Source organism: Canis lupus, chromosome 30 (assembly GCF_048164855.1).
Source record: "Canis lupus baileyi chromosome 30, mCanLup2.hap1, whole genome shotgun sequence".
NCBI classification, from domain to species: domain Eukaryota; kingdom Metazoa; phylum Chordata; class Mammalia; order Carnivora; family Canidae; genus Canis; species Canis lupus.
This window is the reverse complement of record NC_132867.1, coordinates 37,519,941-37,535,876: the sequence shown is the minus strand read 5'-3', so window position 1 is coordinate 37,535,876 and position 15,936 is coordinate 37,519,941. Positions and strand designations below refer to the sequence as shown.

General features: G+C 48.8%; 1 protein-coding gene across 6 annotated transcripts in view; it reads right to left on the bottom strand.

Moving 5' to 3' along the window:
- The window catches only part of GET1 (guided entry of tail-anchored proteins factor 1), a 36,844-nt gene that overhangs the window by 5,541 nt on the left and 15,367 nt on the right, over positions 1–15,936 (bottom strand). For 2 of the 6 annotated variants that reach the window (XM_072807022.1, XM_072807021.1), the window contains 2 exons: positions 1,225–1,390; positions 301–368 (listed from right to left, as the gene is read on the bottom strand). In XM_072807022.1, coding sequence (XP_072663123.1) covers positions 301–368; positions 1,225–1,390 — 234 coding nt within the window. Of the gene's footprint in view, positions 1–300; positions 369–1,224; positions 1,391–2,667; positions 3,169–5,926; positions 6,320–10,517; positions 10,714–15,936 lie in introns of those variants that run through there. The other 4 variants (XM_072807018.1, XM_072807023.1, XM_072807020.1 and 1 more) reach the window with 4 other exon arrangements.

The window sequence follows — 15,936 nt, the reverse complement described above, 5'->3', positions numbered from 1 at the left end:
TGACTGCACATCATGGTGAGCACTGAGTAATGAGAATTGTTGAGTCATTACGTTGTACACCTGAAACTCATCTGACACTATGTATTAACTGTACTTCAATTTAAGAAAGAGAAAGGCTTTCTTTTAGTCTAACTTATAAATTCACAGAGTTTTCAGTTCCATCCTGGAAGGATCACAACACAGAGCAGCAGAAAGTGGAAAAACCTGAACTCTCAGACCTGGATTCTGGGGGCCGCAGAGTTCTGGAAGACAGTCCCTTAACAACTTTAAGGACCCCAGGTGACACAACAAGACACTTACTTGCAATATATAGAAGGCAACACTTATAACCCATTTTATCTTGGCCAATTGTGCTGTCCGAGCTTTCACTGAAAGAAAAAAACAGAATGAAATCATTATCATCAATCCTGGAAAAAAAGGAAAACATTCAAATACACACAAGTGATACTTTCCTCGTATAAAATATTTTCTAATCATGTTGTGTAACATTTATCCAGTATGTTTAGGAAATAGAAAACAGAATTTCTTAAAAGCCACACCTGATGCTGTTAATTAAAATAGAATCACACACAGATTATTAAGATTTGAAGCTTTAATTTTGAAAACCCTTAAAACTATGTGTCTACATCAAAGATCCTTTTGACAGGCCACATAGCAACAGGACTACAGTTGCTCCCCAGGTCTCCCCGTCTACACAGTACACCAGTGCGAACATGGGAGCCTAGCCTGTCCTGGGTGGGCCCCTCCGTCTGTCATACTAGCCGGGGAGGCAGCTCTCACTGTGCACGTTCCTAGCACACGGTGACGTGACGACTTCCTCACAGGAGACTGTTGGGGGCGGAGGCAAACACAGTGATGAAGACCTGATCTCGACTGTCGGTCTATTCTCAGATAAGGACACTCTGGGCGTGTTGTAGAGTGTTCACAAAAGCCCTCGGGCGTCCACTATGACACTGTCTCTAGACTTACATCAAAAAATGTGGATTCGAAAATGTCTACCTACAAAAACAGAAGAAAAGCTATGTTTCTGTTTACGAAGCAAAGACTCACTGGCAAGTAAGGAGAGCTATCGTGACTACTGGGCTTCTTCTGGACAACTTACAAGTTCCTTTTAACACGTAGAACGTCTAAGAACCAAAGCATACGTTCTACCAATCTTTATATGAAGCCTTCTCTAGTCGTCAGCTCTCATGACGCTTTCCACGCTACAACTGAAACCAGTACCGTGAGTTTTAAGCTTATCCGTCATCTTGTTGATCTTCCTCTCTAGCCTGGCGTATCTGGCGAATTCATCCATCATGTTGACAGTGGAAAGCTCCTGCTTCATGTCCTGGATCTCTGCTCTCATCTGTGCCTCCTGCTCGGCATCCTTCTGCAGCAGCCTGGACATCTGGTGGAGCGGACAGCTGGGGTCAGTCCCTTCCCACACGGGCACACCGTCCCCCCACCTCCTCCCGCATCCCCCTGCAGCTGCTTCCACCTGGGCTGGCTTCCCTTTACCTACACAGCCAGCCTCGGCTGCCTAGGCCTGCTGCTGTCCTCTACACCCACCACAAAGACAAAAACTCCCTCTGATGTGAATCACCGTTCCAAGTATACGTTTCCTTTTGCAGTCATGCCCCTGAGTCGCTCCAATACAAATGTATATATCTTTCACTATAACTATAAAATTGTGATTATGAAACAAAAACCAGGCTCAAGGGTTGAGCATCTGCCTTTGGCTCAGATTATGATCCTGGGGTCCTGGGATAGAGTTCCGCGTCCAGCTCTCTGCATGGAGCCTGCTTCTCCCTCTACCTGTCTGTGCCTCTCTCTGTCTCTCTCATGAATAAATAAAATCGTTAAATAAAATGAAAAAGAAAACCAATTACAGCCATTATTCAGGTGAACAGGGACTACACATCCTCTTCCCTTCCTGAAATATCCAGTCCTAAATAGGCAGGCAGAGAAGAGGGGTGGGTGCCAGTGAGGAGGTGGTGGCCCAGCATGAGGACTCAATTCCAAGCACAGTGAGGGGGCACTCCCACAGAGGAGCACCCCGACAAGGGGGACAGAGAGCCAAGCATGGTGATATGAGCATCTCCAGAAAGGGCAGCCTGGCATAGAAGTCGGAGCAAGATGCACACAGGATGAGAGGAAAGCACCCGGCCAAGCCCCAGTCAGAGCCCAAATGGGCCAGGCAGGCATGGGGGTGGGAGGTTAATTACAAAGCAATGATCAAATACAGGAAACATACTGGAAATAATAGGAGCCAGTTTTCTCACTATCAGAAAAGGGGATTAGAAACATGGATGGGGGAAGAACCTGAATGAATTCTTCAGTGTTAAATTAGGATTGCAGACGTGGGTGTTAACTTGGGGGTTTTTGATGGGTACAAAAATACAGACGAATGTGCTTGTGAAGAGGCACCTCCAACAGCGGGACCCCACACCGGACTATCCCAGGTGCCCCCCCACAGCCAGACCCCAGATGTCCCCCCACGCCCCCGCACGGGATGACCCCCCCAATGCCCCCCCCACAGCTGGACCCCACACTGAACCATCCCAGGTGCCCCCACCCCTGAAAGCTGGACCCCACACAGGACGACCCCAGATGTCCCCTCCAACCCCCCTACAGCTGGATCCCACAAAGGATGACCCCAGATGTCCCCCTCCCCAACACACATACCTGAGGGTACTGACACTCGCTACAGGGAGCCCAGGGACCAGACACAGCAGTGGCCACCAGGTGGTGCCCGGCAGCCGGCTGGCGAAGTTGGGGGGACATCTGGGGTCACCCAAGTGGGGGAGAGAAATTCCCCCAGTCCTGCCACCACGTGAAGCATGAACGTCCCACGGCGCCAGAGGAGATGCCAGGAGAACACAGCATCCCTTCTGGGACACGGGTCAAAGACGTCCTAAGGCCATTGCGCACACTCCCTGCCCTTGCCATATTCAGAAACGTCAGCCATGCAAGTCAAGGAAGCCCCGGGAATCTTAACAGGCTTAAAAGATGTGGCAAGTGTGTGCAACGCAGAGTACTGACTGGGATCCTTTTGCTACAAAGGAGCTCGCCTGGGCCCAGTGAACACAGGAGCGTCTGGTAGGAAGGTTCCTGAAGGCTGTGTTGTGGACAAGGCCCCTGTTTGCACAGTCATGTGGCGAGGAATGCAGGGGTGCAGGCTGACTTTTTTCAAATGGTTAAGGAAACAAAATGTTCTTTGTATTGTATGCGTAATTTCTGCATGTTTGTTTCAAAAGTTTAAAAACAGATTTAAAAAACAAAAAAGCTGAAAGAGGATAGTGTATGTAAGTGTACTGGCACACAGTGAGTGCACAGGAACAGTTTGTCCCTCCAGCTTGGGGTCCTCTCTGCACAATAGGGCAACTCTTCAGACAGGGCCGGGGAGCCAGCCACGCCCCATCACGGGTCCCCGGGGCTGCCTGCCCAGAAGCGGGTTCCAGGGACACCCTCGGATGCGGCGGCCTCCGGGGCCTGCGGAATGAAGCCCTTTTCGTGGTCCAGGAGAGGTCTCCCAAGGGCTTGTGGACACGCACAGTGCTGGCTGCTGTGCATCGTCCTGCAGGCCTCGCCCAGAGTAGGGGCCTTCACACCCAGCTGTCTTCACCCCCTCCACCCAACACTGCAACTACAGGACGAATATACTCCAGCCTGATCCACCCTGGAGACGAAAATAGGAACGGCCCAAATTTTCTTTAGAAGACCACAGAATCATCTTTCAGAGCTAGAGTCTACACGCGTTGCTTAAGGTTTAAGCCCAGAAACAGGCACAGGGTGAGGAAAGACATTGTTGGTGGTCACAGACATTCTTTATTTTGATGGTGATGGTGGTTACCCTACACATAAGTGCACCGAAACTCATCAAACTGCCCCCCTACCTAGAAACAGTGAATTTCCCTGAATGCAGATTATACATCAATAAACCTGCCTTTAAAACTCGATCTTCAGGGCAGCCTGGGTGGCTCAGCAGTTTAGCGCCACCCTTGGCCCAAGGTGTGATCCTGGAGACCTGGGATCGAGTCCCGAGTCGGGCTCCCTGCATGGAGCCTGCTTCTCCCTCTGCCTGTGTCTCTGCCCCCCCCTCTGCCTTTCATGAATAAATAAAAATCTTTAAAAAAAAAAAAAAAAAAAAAAAAACCAAGGGGATCCCTGGGTGGTGCAGCAGTTTAGCGCCTGCCTTTGGCCCCGGGCGCAGTCCTGGAGACCCGGGATCAAATCCCACATCAGGCTCCCGGTGCATGGAGCCTGCTTCTCCCTCTGCCTATGTCTCTGCCTCTCTCTCTCTTTCTGTGTGACTATCATAAAAAAATAAAATTAAATAATAAAATAAAATTAAAAAAAAAATAAAAATCATCAAAAGAAGAAACAGAACCACAAGTGTATTATATAACAGTATAGAGAATACACAAAAAAATTTAAAATCTGTAAAGACCTAAAGATGTTCACTCAGGAGTAGACGATGAACAAGGGCGTCAAAACGAGCTCGGGAAGCCTTGTGGTTAGACAACTGTCGTGCTGGGGGTGGAGGGTGGATGAGTAAATTACATCTACAAGTACACAAAAATATTTGAAGTTCCTAAATTTATAAATAGGTACCGCTATTAAACCAAGACCGCCTTATAAGGGAGAGTTAAAATGGGCTAGAAATATGAATTGAATTGTAAAATCCAATGAGATTTGAATTTTTACGTGTTCTGAGTATTGATTTTCCAAACAAAAACAAGCCTCCTTCCCTACTCAAAAGCACCTTCTAGGCCATGAAACCTCCCACTTGACAAACAGAGCGGCTGTGCGGGGCACAGCTTTTCAAAGACCTGGAGATGGATCCACAACAAATTCTCAAGAAGAAAACGAGTTTTCCAAGACTGTTAGTAGAGCAGGCAGTGGAGGAATCTAGGGAGGAAACCAGGAGAGAGAATCCCTCCCACCACCCCCCGCCCAGACGCCGGCCGCAGGCCTGCAGAGCTCGCTCGAGGCGTCCCACCAGACCCCCCAGGTCGGTCCAGGTTCACAGCCCTGCCCAACAGGCAGGACGTCAGGGCTGAGCTCGGGGTCACGCGGGGTCGAGTCGAGCCGCGCTGCACCGCTCGGCGGCTGGCCCTGGGCCCGACCCTGAACATCAGCGCGCGACGACCCGGAAGGCGCGGCCCCACACCGGCCCCCACGCCCGCCCCCACGCCAAGCCCCACCTCGGCCCCCACGTCCACCTAGACGCCCACCCCCACGTCGGCCCCCACGCCAAGCCCCACATCGGGCCCCACACCCGCCCCCAGGCCAAGCCCTACGCCGGCCCCCTCGTCAACCTCCACGCCCGGCCCCACGTCGAGCCCCACCTCAACCCCACGTCCACCTAGACGCCCACCCCCACGTCGGCCCCCACGCCAAGCCCCACATCGGGCCCCACACCCGCCCCTAGGCCAAGCCCTACGCCGGCCTCCACGTCGACCCCCACGCCCTGCCCCACATCGAGCCCCACCTCGGCCCCCACGCCAAGCCCCACATAGAGCCCCACGTCGGCCCCCACGCCCGCCCCCACACATCGGCCCCTACGTCAGCCCCCCACGCCCGCCCCGTCGAGCCCCACGTCGGCCCCCACGCCAAGCCCCACGTCGAGCCCCACGTCGGCCCCCACGTCAGCCCCCTCGTCGACCCCCACGTCAGCCCCCTCGTCGACCCCCACGCCCGGCCCCACGTCGGGCCCCACGTCGGCCCCCACGTCCACCCCCACGCCTGCCCCCACGTCCACCCCCACCTCGGCCCCTACGCCTGCCCCCACATCGGCCCCCACGTCGGGCCCCACGCCCACCCCCACGCCCGCCCCGCCAGGACAAGGGCTGCAGGACCAGGGCCGCGGCTCCCCAGGCTCCCCCGTCGGGAGCCCCCCCAGCACCACCCCGCACCCCGATGGCCAGTGCTCGAGACCCACCTGCACGTGCGCGCTCAACCCCGTCGCCCCCTCAGGGACCCCACTACTACGACCGGGGGGACGGGCATCCTGACGCCTGGGAGCCCCAGCGGGGACTCACGAGGAGAGGGGGAGGGTCCCGGGGAGGCCCCTCCGGCCGCAGGGCCCGCAGTGTCCGTGCCTCGCCCCCGTGGCCTGGGCCCCTAGGCGGAGAGGCAGGCGGCCCCACTTTCTAGAGCAGAAAATGAAGGTGACTTCAGTCATCAAACATGGAAATGGCGGCGAGCCCCACACACCGCACCCTGAGGGCAGCTTCCCTCCGGCCCAAGCCCAAGCCCATGCCCATGGTCTAGTCTACACCGCGGGGGCCCTGGCGCGGCGCCGGCGCAGTGCGCCTCCATCACCCCGCCTCCACCGGCGTGCCCGGGCCGCATGCGCAGTGCACACAGCCCACCGGGACGCATGCGCAGTACACACAGCCCGCGGGGAGGCAGCAGCGCGCCCCGCCCCCGCCAGGCCTGGGGCGCCTGCGCAGTGCGCCTCCCCACTCGCGTGCAAAGGGGTGCTGGCCGGGGCCTGCATCTCCCTCTTCCTCTGCCCTTGGCTGAAGAAAGGTCCGAGGACACCCATTACGTGCACGAGGCGCTCTCATCCGTATGCCCTGTGACCAGCTTGAAGAGAAGAGACAACTCGGTAAAATTCCAACCAAGTCAGCACACCAGGGACCGCGGGGGGCCTGACCCAGGCACCCACCTCCACGCCAGCGCCCTGCAAGCCTTAGCTCGGCAGAGGGCTTGCAGTATTTAAGAGACTTATGCAAGGGCCTCAGCCAGCCCATCTGACTATAACGGGATGAAACACTGGCGGGAAGACAGGCTGAGGCTAGGATTCCGAGTTCGAGGACATGGCCCATTCCCAGGCAGGCTTGTGAGTGTGTCCCCCTCTCACATCCTCCAACGGCTCCTGCATTGGGCCGCCTGTAATGCTCGTGGAAGCAGTCGTACCTTACCAGGCCCGGAGCGCTCCTGACACCTTTACTCTCAGTGACCAGGCGGTACAGAGGTCTTCAGTACTTTTCCCTGTTCTGAAGGCCAATGTAGGGGCTGTGCTCTGCTAGGATAAGCATGTTGAGCCTGGCTGACAACCCTGACAAACAGCGTGACGACCACGGAGAATCATTTAAGAAAGCTAACTGGTTTGAGGTCGCACAGGTTATACAGGCTGTGGGAAGCAGCGCAGAATGTGGACCCAGGTCCAAAGACAAACCCAGGGCTCTTTGGTCTGAATGAGGGACATCACGGACACGAGCCTCGTGCACATCCAGACTGCAGCAGTAACCTCTGGTGAGAGTATGTGCCAGCTGCAGAGCACCAGCTTGCTGGAAGCTTGGTTAAGGAGCCTGATGATGACAGGTCTTACCTGTAGCCACTGCCATACCCCAAGCACACATCTCTTTCTCCCCTTACGCTAACGGGAAATCATAAACAATTCATAGAGGAATACAAAACCAAAACAGTCTCTCTGAGCAATTTAGTTTCGTATAGCTCCGTAAGAGGTGAAATGGAATAGGGTACGCAAGAAGAATCAAGGGGATACAGCCAGAAAGATAGGCAAGCAACCCACAGAAGAAAATATTTACAAATCATACATCTGGTAAGTATTTAATCCACAATATATAAACAACTCCTCACCCAACAACAACAAACCAAATGCCCACTCACTCCCCGCTGTGGGGCCACAGAGGATGCCTTTCCCCTAGGGATAGTTCCTGGTGCCCCATTAAAAAGGAGGCAGAGAGGGGGTCCCTGGGTGGCTTAGTGGTTTAGCGCCTGCCTTCAGCCCAGGGTGTGATTCTGGAGAGCCAGGATCAAGTCCCGCATCCGGCTCCCTGCATGGAGCCTGCTCTCCCTCTGCCTGTATCTCTGCTTCTCTGTGTGTCTCTCATGAATAAATAAATGAAAATCTTTAAAAAATAAACAAAATAAAAAATAACTAAAAATTAAAAAAATAAAAAGGAGGCAAAGGACTTGAATAGACATTTCTCCAAAGCTATACAGATGGCCAATAAGCACATAAAATGATGTTCAGCAACACTAATCGCTAGGAAAATGCAAATCAAAACCATAACGGGGATCCCTGGGTGGCGCAGCGGTTTAGCGCCTGTCTTTGGCCCAGGGCGCGATCCTGGAGACCCGGGATCGAATCCCACGTCGGGCTCCCGGTGCATGGAGCCTGCTTCTCCCTCTGCCTGTGTCTCTGCCTCTCTCTCTCTCTGTGTGTGTGACTATCATAAATAAATAAAAATTAAAAAAAAAAAAAAACCATAACAGGAAGCCACCTCACATCCACTGAGGATGACTACTACAAAAACAAAAGAGAAAATACCAAGAGCTGTAAATTGTGGAAAAATTAGAACCTTGTACATCACTGGTGAGGATGGAAAATGGTGCAGCTGCTATGGAAAACCGTTTGGCAGTTTCTCAATAAATTGAAAATAGAATTGCTATATGATCCAGTATCCCACATCCAGATATTTACTCAAAAGTACCGAAAGCAGAGACTCAAACAGGTATTTACACACCACTGTTCCAGCAGCATTATTTACAATAGCCAAAAGGTGGAAACAACCCAAATGTCCATCTAAAGATGAAGGGATGAACAAAATGTGGTATATACACACAATGAAATATTATTCAGCCTTAAAAAGGAAGGAAATCAAAAAAAAAAAGGAAGGAAATCCTAACACATGATACAACAGGGATAGACTGTGAAGACATACTGAATGAAAGAAGCTAGGCATAAAACGAAAAATACTGCATGATTTCATCTATATGACATAACCATAGTCATCAAAATCTTTTTTTTTTTTTTTGAGTCATCAAATTCTTAAGACAGGGACACCTGGGGGGCTCAGCAGTTGAGCGGCTGCCTTCAGCCCAGGGCGTGACCCAGGGTCCTGGGATTAAGTCCCGAATCAGGCTCCCCACAGGGAGCCTGCTTCTCCCTCTGCCTGTGTCTTAAAAAATTCATAAAGACAGAAAGCACTGTAGTTGCCAAGGGTGAGGCAAAAGAGGGATAGGGACTTACTGTTTAATGGACAGAAGATGGAGAAGCTCTAGAGATGGATGGTGGTTGATGGTAACAGAATAATGTGGATTATTTAATCCCACTGAACTATATACACTTAAAAACGGTTAAGATGGGAACTTTTATGTGTATTTAACGAAGATTTTTATTAAAAAAAAAAAAAGAAAAAAAAAGGGGGGCAGAGGCCAGCTCTTCAAGAATCTTCCTATGCAATGCTAAGTACCTGGGACATCATTTAAAGACCCGGGTAGTATCAAAGGGGTGTGGGGAGTTAAGAAAGAATCCCCCTTGGGCAGCCTGGGTGGCTCAGTGGTTTAGTGCTGTCTTCAGCCCAGGGTGTGGTCCTGGAGATCCGGATCCCACGTCGGGCTCCCTGCATGGAGCCTGCTTCTCCTTCTGCCTGTGTCTCTGCCTAGGTCTCTCATGAATAAATAAATAAAAATTTAAAAAAGAAAGAAAGAATCCCCCAAGCCTAGGTAGTACAACCCTAGAGTAGAGTTTTACACAAAACAGGTGCTCCATGAATGCTAGCAGAATAAAAAAATTGTGTCTAGGCTTAAATACCACCCCCTCCCCGCCCATACACACGCTGCCAATTTACATCAGGAGATCACAGAACTGCGTTTCCCCCAAAGCTACAAGGCGTGCACCCAGTCTTCGAGGTCTTTCAGGCTGTCAGACTCCTGCTGTGGGCATAAAGGGGGCGCCCTTCCCCAGGGAACAGCTCCCTGTTTCCCACACACACACCTCATCACATTTGCCCCCAAACCTATACCTGTGCCCCCAACGGGCAGAGGGACAAAAAAAAAAAAAAAAAAAAAAAGGGAGAATCACAAACCAAGGATCAGCGTGCAACCCAGCAGTCACCAGCTGGATGACCCCGTGCAAACGACCGGACCCTCTGAGTCAGAGGCCTCCGCTGGGAGGTGAAGGGAGACGGGATGACATCTGCATCTTACAGCAGCGGTGACAACTGGACACGAGCTAATGTACTGATGCCCATGCAAAGCGCGCGGCCTCGGGCTGCAAGATCGAGGGGCGGCTGCACCCTGAGATCCTTCCATCTGCAGACGGGCGCTGCATGCAGGAGGCCGGGGCCTCCGTGGGCAGAGGCTCGGGGCCCCTGCAGCGAGGGCTGCTGCACGCCTCGGGGGACCCGGGGATAGAGCACTGAGCGCGGCGGGCGGGGGGAGGGGGGAGGGGGAGGGGGGAGGGGGCAGGGTGCACCGAGAACCTCCCGGTCCGCGGGCTGCTGCCACCTGGAGACGCGGCCAAGTGTTGCCAGGTCATTCTTTCCCCTCCCCGAGAATCCAGAAATCCGGATTCGGGGAGGGAGGGGGGGATAAAGCTTTGCAACTTGTAGACCCTAGCAACTAAAAAATAATAATAATAAAAATCTCGAATGCAGAACCGCCCGACCGAGACGCCTCGGCGGCCGGTCCGGGACCCCCGTGTGCACGCCCGAGCTCGCCGGGGACCGAGGCGGCGACCCACCGGCCCCGGGGAAGGCAAGGCAGCCACTTACGAAGGAGGAGAAGGAAGGGAGGAGGATCCTGAGGACGTTGCACCCGAACACGAAGCTGAGCACCAGCAGCCACGCCCAGCGGTCGGCCTCCGCGCCGCTCATCCCCGCTGCTCCCGGAGCTGCGGGCTCCGCTAAGGTAACTCCATGGGGACCACGCCGGCGCCCACGCCGGGCGGGCGCCTGCGCAGTGGGGCCCGCGCGGCCGCCGAGGCGCAGCGCCGCGCCTGCGCACTGCGCCACAGTGGGCGGGGAGGCCGGGGCGGACGCGCTCCAGCGGAGTCCTTTGGCCCTTCCGGCTTCCGTAGCCGGCCCGCACCCTGCCCCCACCCCGTCGCCCTGCCCCCGGGTTTCCAAGCCCTGGTGGTGGTTGGGCTGCCACCAGCCCCAGTTTGGCTGGAAGAGCTGCGAACCAGTTGTTATTTTTATATAATGTGCACCTTTAAAAAAAAAAAAAAAAACTGCCTCTTATTCCTAGAGAAATTTATTTTATGAATTTTATAGATGCATAAATAAGCCTCCCCATAGATGATAAACTACTGTAAACGGCAGCGAGTGAGCGCAAAAAAGAAACGTTTTGTGATTATATGCAAAATGTAGGTTTGCATTTCAAAACAAAGCATTGAAATCTAAACAATTTACTAAGCTGCATACCTAAAAAAAAAAAAAAGGTATTAATCAGAAGGTGCTGTTCACAATCAGCCTGTAATTACCTAAATTTAGGTGAAATGAGGTTTTATGGCAAAATAATCCCAATTCATGTTTGCATATAGTAGAAAATGCAAAAGGTCTGTTTGGCTGGGGGCACCTGGGTGACTCACTGGTTAAGCCTCCTGCCCTGGATTTTAGCTGAGGTCATGGTCTCAAGGTGCTGAGATGGGCTCTGCACTGACCTGGAGCATGCTCAGGATTCTCTCCCCCTCTTCTTCTGCACCCCCCCCCCACTTGTGCTGGGTGGGCTCTTTCTCTCTCAAAAAATAAATCCATAAAAATAAAAGATGTTTAGCTGCCCCTCTGCAAAGGCTGGATTTTGAGAACGAATTCTAATCAAATGAATCAAGGAGCTGTGGTTCTACTGTCTCTGCAAAATGAGGAAACCTTTTAGAATCTCTGAAAGTAAGAAAGCGTTCTTCCAGCCCAAATGAGAACAGTTGCTTGGGAAACATGCTCTTGATGGGGAAAAAAAGAAAGCTTTCTCTGATCAATCTTTACAGGGTTATGTACGTTTTTTACATCTTATACAAGCTCAAAAGATTATAGATTAGTATATAGGCCGGAATCATGAGTTTTATCACAGAGGAATGCAGGGAGCAGAAGCATTGGTCAATATCTTAGGGACAAGATGGTTTCCTTTAGGCTACTTATGCACAAAGCAGATGTAGGATGCATGGGTGGTGGGCGGAGAAGTCAGGTTTGGGGTTTGGTTTGAACAAAGTTTATATACAGTCGTGTTGACTGGAAAAGAAATCTAAAATGGCATTCCTTATATATCAGGCCTTTAGACAGTTCTTCTCTCATCATTTCCCCCTTTGGATTAATAATTTTTTGCAGAAAGCATTGGCGATCATTATTTTGCCCTTTGATGCCAGAGTGACTGCTTATCTGCCCTCGGTCCATCATGTCCCTCAATGCTAGATTCGATTTAAGTCACCCCAGGAGTCTATGTAAGGGAGGGAGGGGTGTGAACAGTATGGCCTTTAGCAGGGAATGTTATAGTTGATATATATTTTTTTCAATGAGATCAAATTGTCATGCAAACATTGTATTGTACTTTGAGATGAATTTTTGCCTTCATTTTTGTAACATTTATAACATAAATACATAAATAGCAATAAAAATCCAATTATTGACATTTGAAGCAATTTATGGGGACTAGGTACAGAATTAGAAAGAAAAGAATTGGGGCAGCCTGGGTGGCTCAGCGGTTTAGTGCCGCCTTCAGCCCAGGGTGTGATCCTGGAGACCTAGGATCACGTCCCAAGTTGGGCTCCCTGCATGGAGCCTGCTTCTCCACCTGCTTCTCCCTCTGTCTGTGGCTCTGCCTCTCTCTCCTTGTGTCTCACATGAATAAATAAATAAAGTCTTAAAAAAAAAAAGGAAAAGAATTGGAAAAAATCCATTAGAGGTATTTTGTGATATTGAATTAATTGTAGTGTCTATTTTCTCTCTGTAGTTATTGGTGCCTTGTGATATGTTTGAGCTGATTGGTTTAAAATGGTAATTAAGTTTTCTGTTATTACATGCAACAATTTCTCTGGCCAGTTAGTTTCCATTGATAACTACATCTTGTAGTGGTTGTAATTCTATCTCCCAAAACATTTGGTTATCGATATTAATATTAGTGTAATTTTTATTAGAATAGAAAGCCAGTATTTCACCATATAACAGTAGAGTTATGATGAAAAGTACTCTGGTTACAAAATAAATCAAGAAGTATTACAAAGGTGTTTTGCAAACCTTGCCAACAACATCTTCTTTTCCCATATATCATGTTAGTTTGTATAGGCATAGCCATTACAGGCCAAGTTACAGTGAATTCAGGGCTCCATTGTTGTTTAGGGCCTAACCATATGTTTTTCCTGAATTCACAGATGTCAGAAGATATTGGAATCCAATAAGAATCATTGCGTAATAAGCCCCATCTTTCTCCAATGGGAAGAACTCTGGTGGCATTTACAATAGTTTCTATTCCCATTATGACAAGTCCAGTTGGCCCTAAGTTTGGGTACCAAGGCAGTAATTGAATATTTATATAAGTTACAGGGATCTTCAATGATTTTCCACAGATTAGGAGAGCTGTACATTTTGGGTTTCTGTAGTTAATAAAGAAGGCCATTGACCCATAGTTACCTCAGAAGCTTCTGGGATGAATGGCAAAATTAGATTTAGGAGATGATTGAGTCCACCAAGTTCCTCCCAAAGCAGCATCTTTGATAGATGCCCTTTTTTTCTTATTTTGTCTTAGGTAACTCCACCCACAAAAACATGGTTTGTGAGTATGCTGGATATTTTGCATGTTGAACAAACTGCCAGTAAGTTTCTCACATTGGACCTAGGGAACTTTCTTAATACATCATCACCTAAGTCTACACAGACACAATGGTCAATCTGTTGAGTATTATATATAATGCTATCTGAGTTAGATAGCACTTCTTGAAAGGCTTTTCCTAACAGAGGTACTTTATAAGCTCCAATGTACTAAAAGGAACATTAGAGTAAGTCCAAGAGGTCATAAACATTTTATCTAAGTTCTTATCATAATAAAGTATTTGGGTAATATTCAAAGTTATATTAGTTAAATCAGCAAGTAACCATGATATTTTATCAGGACATAAAAAAAGGAGGAGGTGAGAGCAAACATGTAGGTTTACTATCTTCTAATACAATTGTTTTTTGTTTTTTGTTTTTTGTTTTTAAAAAGAGTAGAAATACAAGCCGGTCCCAAATCTTGGGAAAGCAATCTACCCTGTCATCTAGTTCTCATCCTAGTTTGTCGTTCAAATGTCTCTGATGATCCTTCAGTGGTTCACTAAGCAATTAGGCACAAAGATTTTGTCTATTCAGGAGCTATTGCAATGATTTCTTTACATCTTTTTTTTTTTTTTTTAGTTTGCAGGGCTTCAGGGAAAAGGAGTTTTAATTCTCAAAGTCAGAAAGGTGGGAGAAAAATCAAAATGTTTGTTTGAAGAGTTGTAGCCAGGCATTGGAAGACACTAAAAGAAATCAGAATTGAGTCCAGTTTATAATGGATAGTATTAAAATCTAATATCTACAAAGATGTGCTATTGAAACATTTTCTATAATCACCCTCATTTTTTACCAAAGATAACCAAATTAATATCATTTTATTTGCAATATAAACCCCATTTCAATCAACTTGGCCTAATTACTTACATAAACAGCGTATGAATAGTGATTGACTGTATAGTGTTTTTAAAAATCTGCTTTGCTGAAACTTTTTTATAAGAAACTTTATTTTTTTTAAGATTTTATTTATTTATTCATGAGAGACACAGAGAGAGAGAGAGAGAGAGTCAGAGACACAGGCAGAAGGAGAAGCAGCTCGACGTGGGACTTGATCCTAGGTCTTCAGGGTCAGGCCCCGGCCTGAAGGCAGCACTAAACCGCTGAGCCACCCAGGCTGCCCCTATAAGAAACTTTAGATTGAATTTTTAGTAGCCTGTCAAGGCCAGAACCCAAACCAAATTCTATTCTTGCTGTCAGATTTGCCTACAATACCTGTAGATTTGGGTGAATTCTTCTTTTTGAGGTCCCCAAAATATCCTGAGGCACTTCCTTGCCAGGAAGTGACATTCTTTACTCATCTTGTGAGGCTGCTGGAAACTCTGCAAGCAAGATAGCAGGCCAACATTTTTAAGGGGCTTTATTGGCTCCAGAAAGTCAGCCTTAGTTCCTTAAAGCTGTCTGGTCATATCTGAGCCTATGCATGTCTCTCTCAAATATGACATTCCAGTCTAAGTCTTGGTAAAATAACCAATGTTTCCAATGGTGGCCTGTTACAAGGAGAACAGATTCTTATTGAACATATGCAAACAATTCTAACTGTTCTGAAAGAAAGAATACTCACTGAAGGTTTCTGAATTTTGGAAGATTTCAGATAGAAAAGATAAATGTTTCAGTTTGTTCACAAAATACATAAAAATGTATATCATCGGGCAGCCCTGGTAGCTCAGAGGTTTAGCACCGCCTTCAGCCCAGGGTGTGATCCTGGAGTCCTGGAATCAAGTCCCACATCAGGCTCCCTGCTTGGAGCCTGCTTCTCCTTCTGCCTGTGTCTCTGCCTCTTTCTCTCTGTGTCTCTCATGAATAAATAAATAAAATCTTTTTTTTTTAATTTGTATTTATTTATGATAGTCACAGAGAGAGAGAGGCGCAGAGACACAGGCAGAGGGAGAAGCAGGCTCCATGCCCCAGGAGCCCGATGTGGGATTCCATCCCGGGTCTCCAGGATCGCGCCCTGGGCCAAAGGCAGGCGCCAAACCGCTGCGCCACCCAGGGATCCCCAAAATCTTTTTTAAAAAATGTATATCATCATATTTCTGCAATTCACAGATACCTTAAGAGAAAAGGTTTCCTTAAATCTGGAAGAGCAGACTTTAAAGGATCAGTAATGTTTCAAACAAAAGTCATAAAAATCATAATCATCTTCCTCAATTCATTCAGTCCCATATTATTAGTTCTTGTTCTGTTTGAATGCAGTTTTCCTAACAGTTCTGGAAATTCTTTCTCAGCTTAGTGTTGTGATCTAAAAAAATCAGAAACCTGTGTTTGTCAAAAAGTCCTTTTCATGAATCTCCTTACAGGTGAAACACATTTTCAAGAGCATCAGAACAGTAACTATAAATGGCAAAAAGACTCAGAATGGACATGGTTAAAGATCTGATTGGAGTTTATTACAATG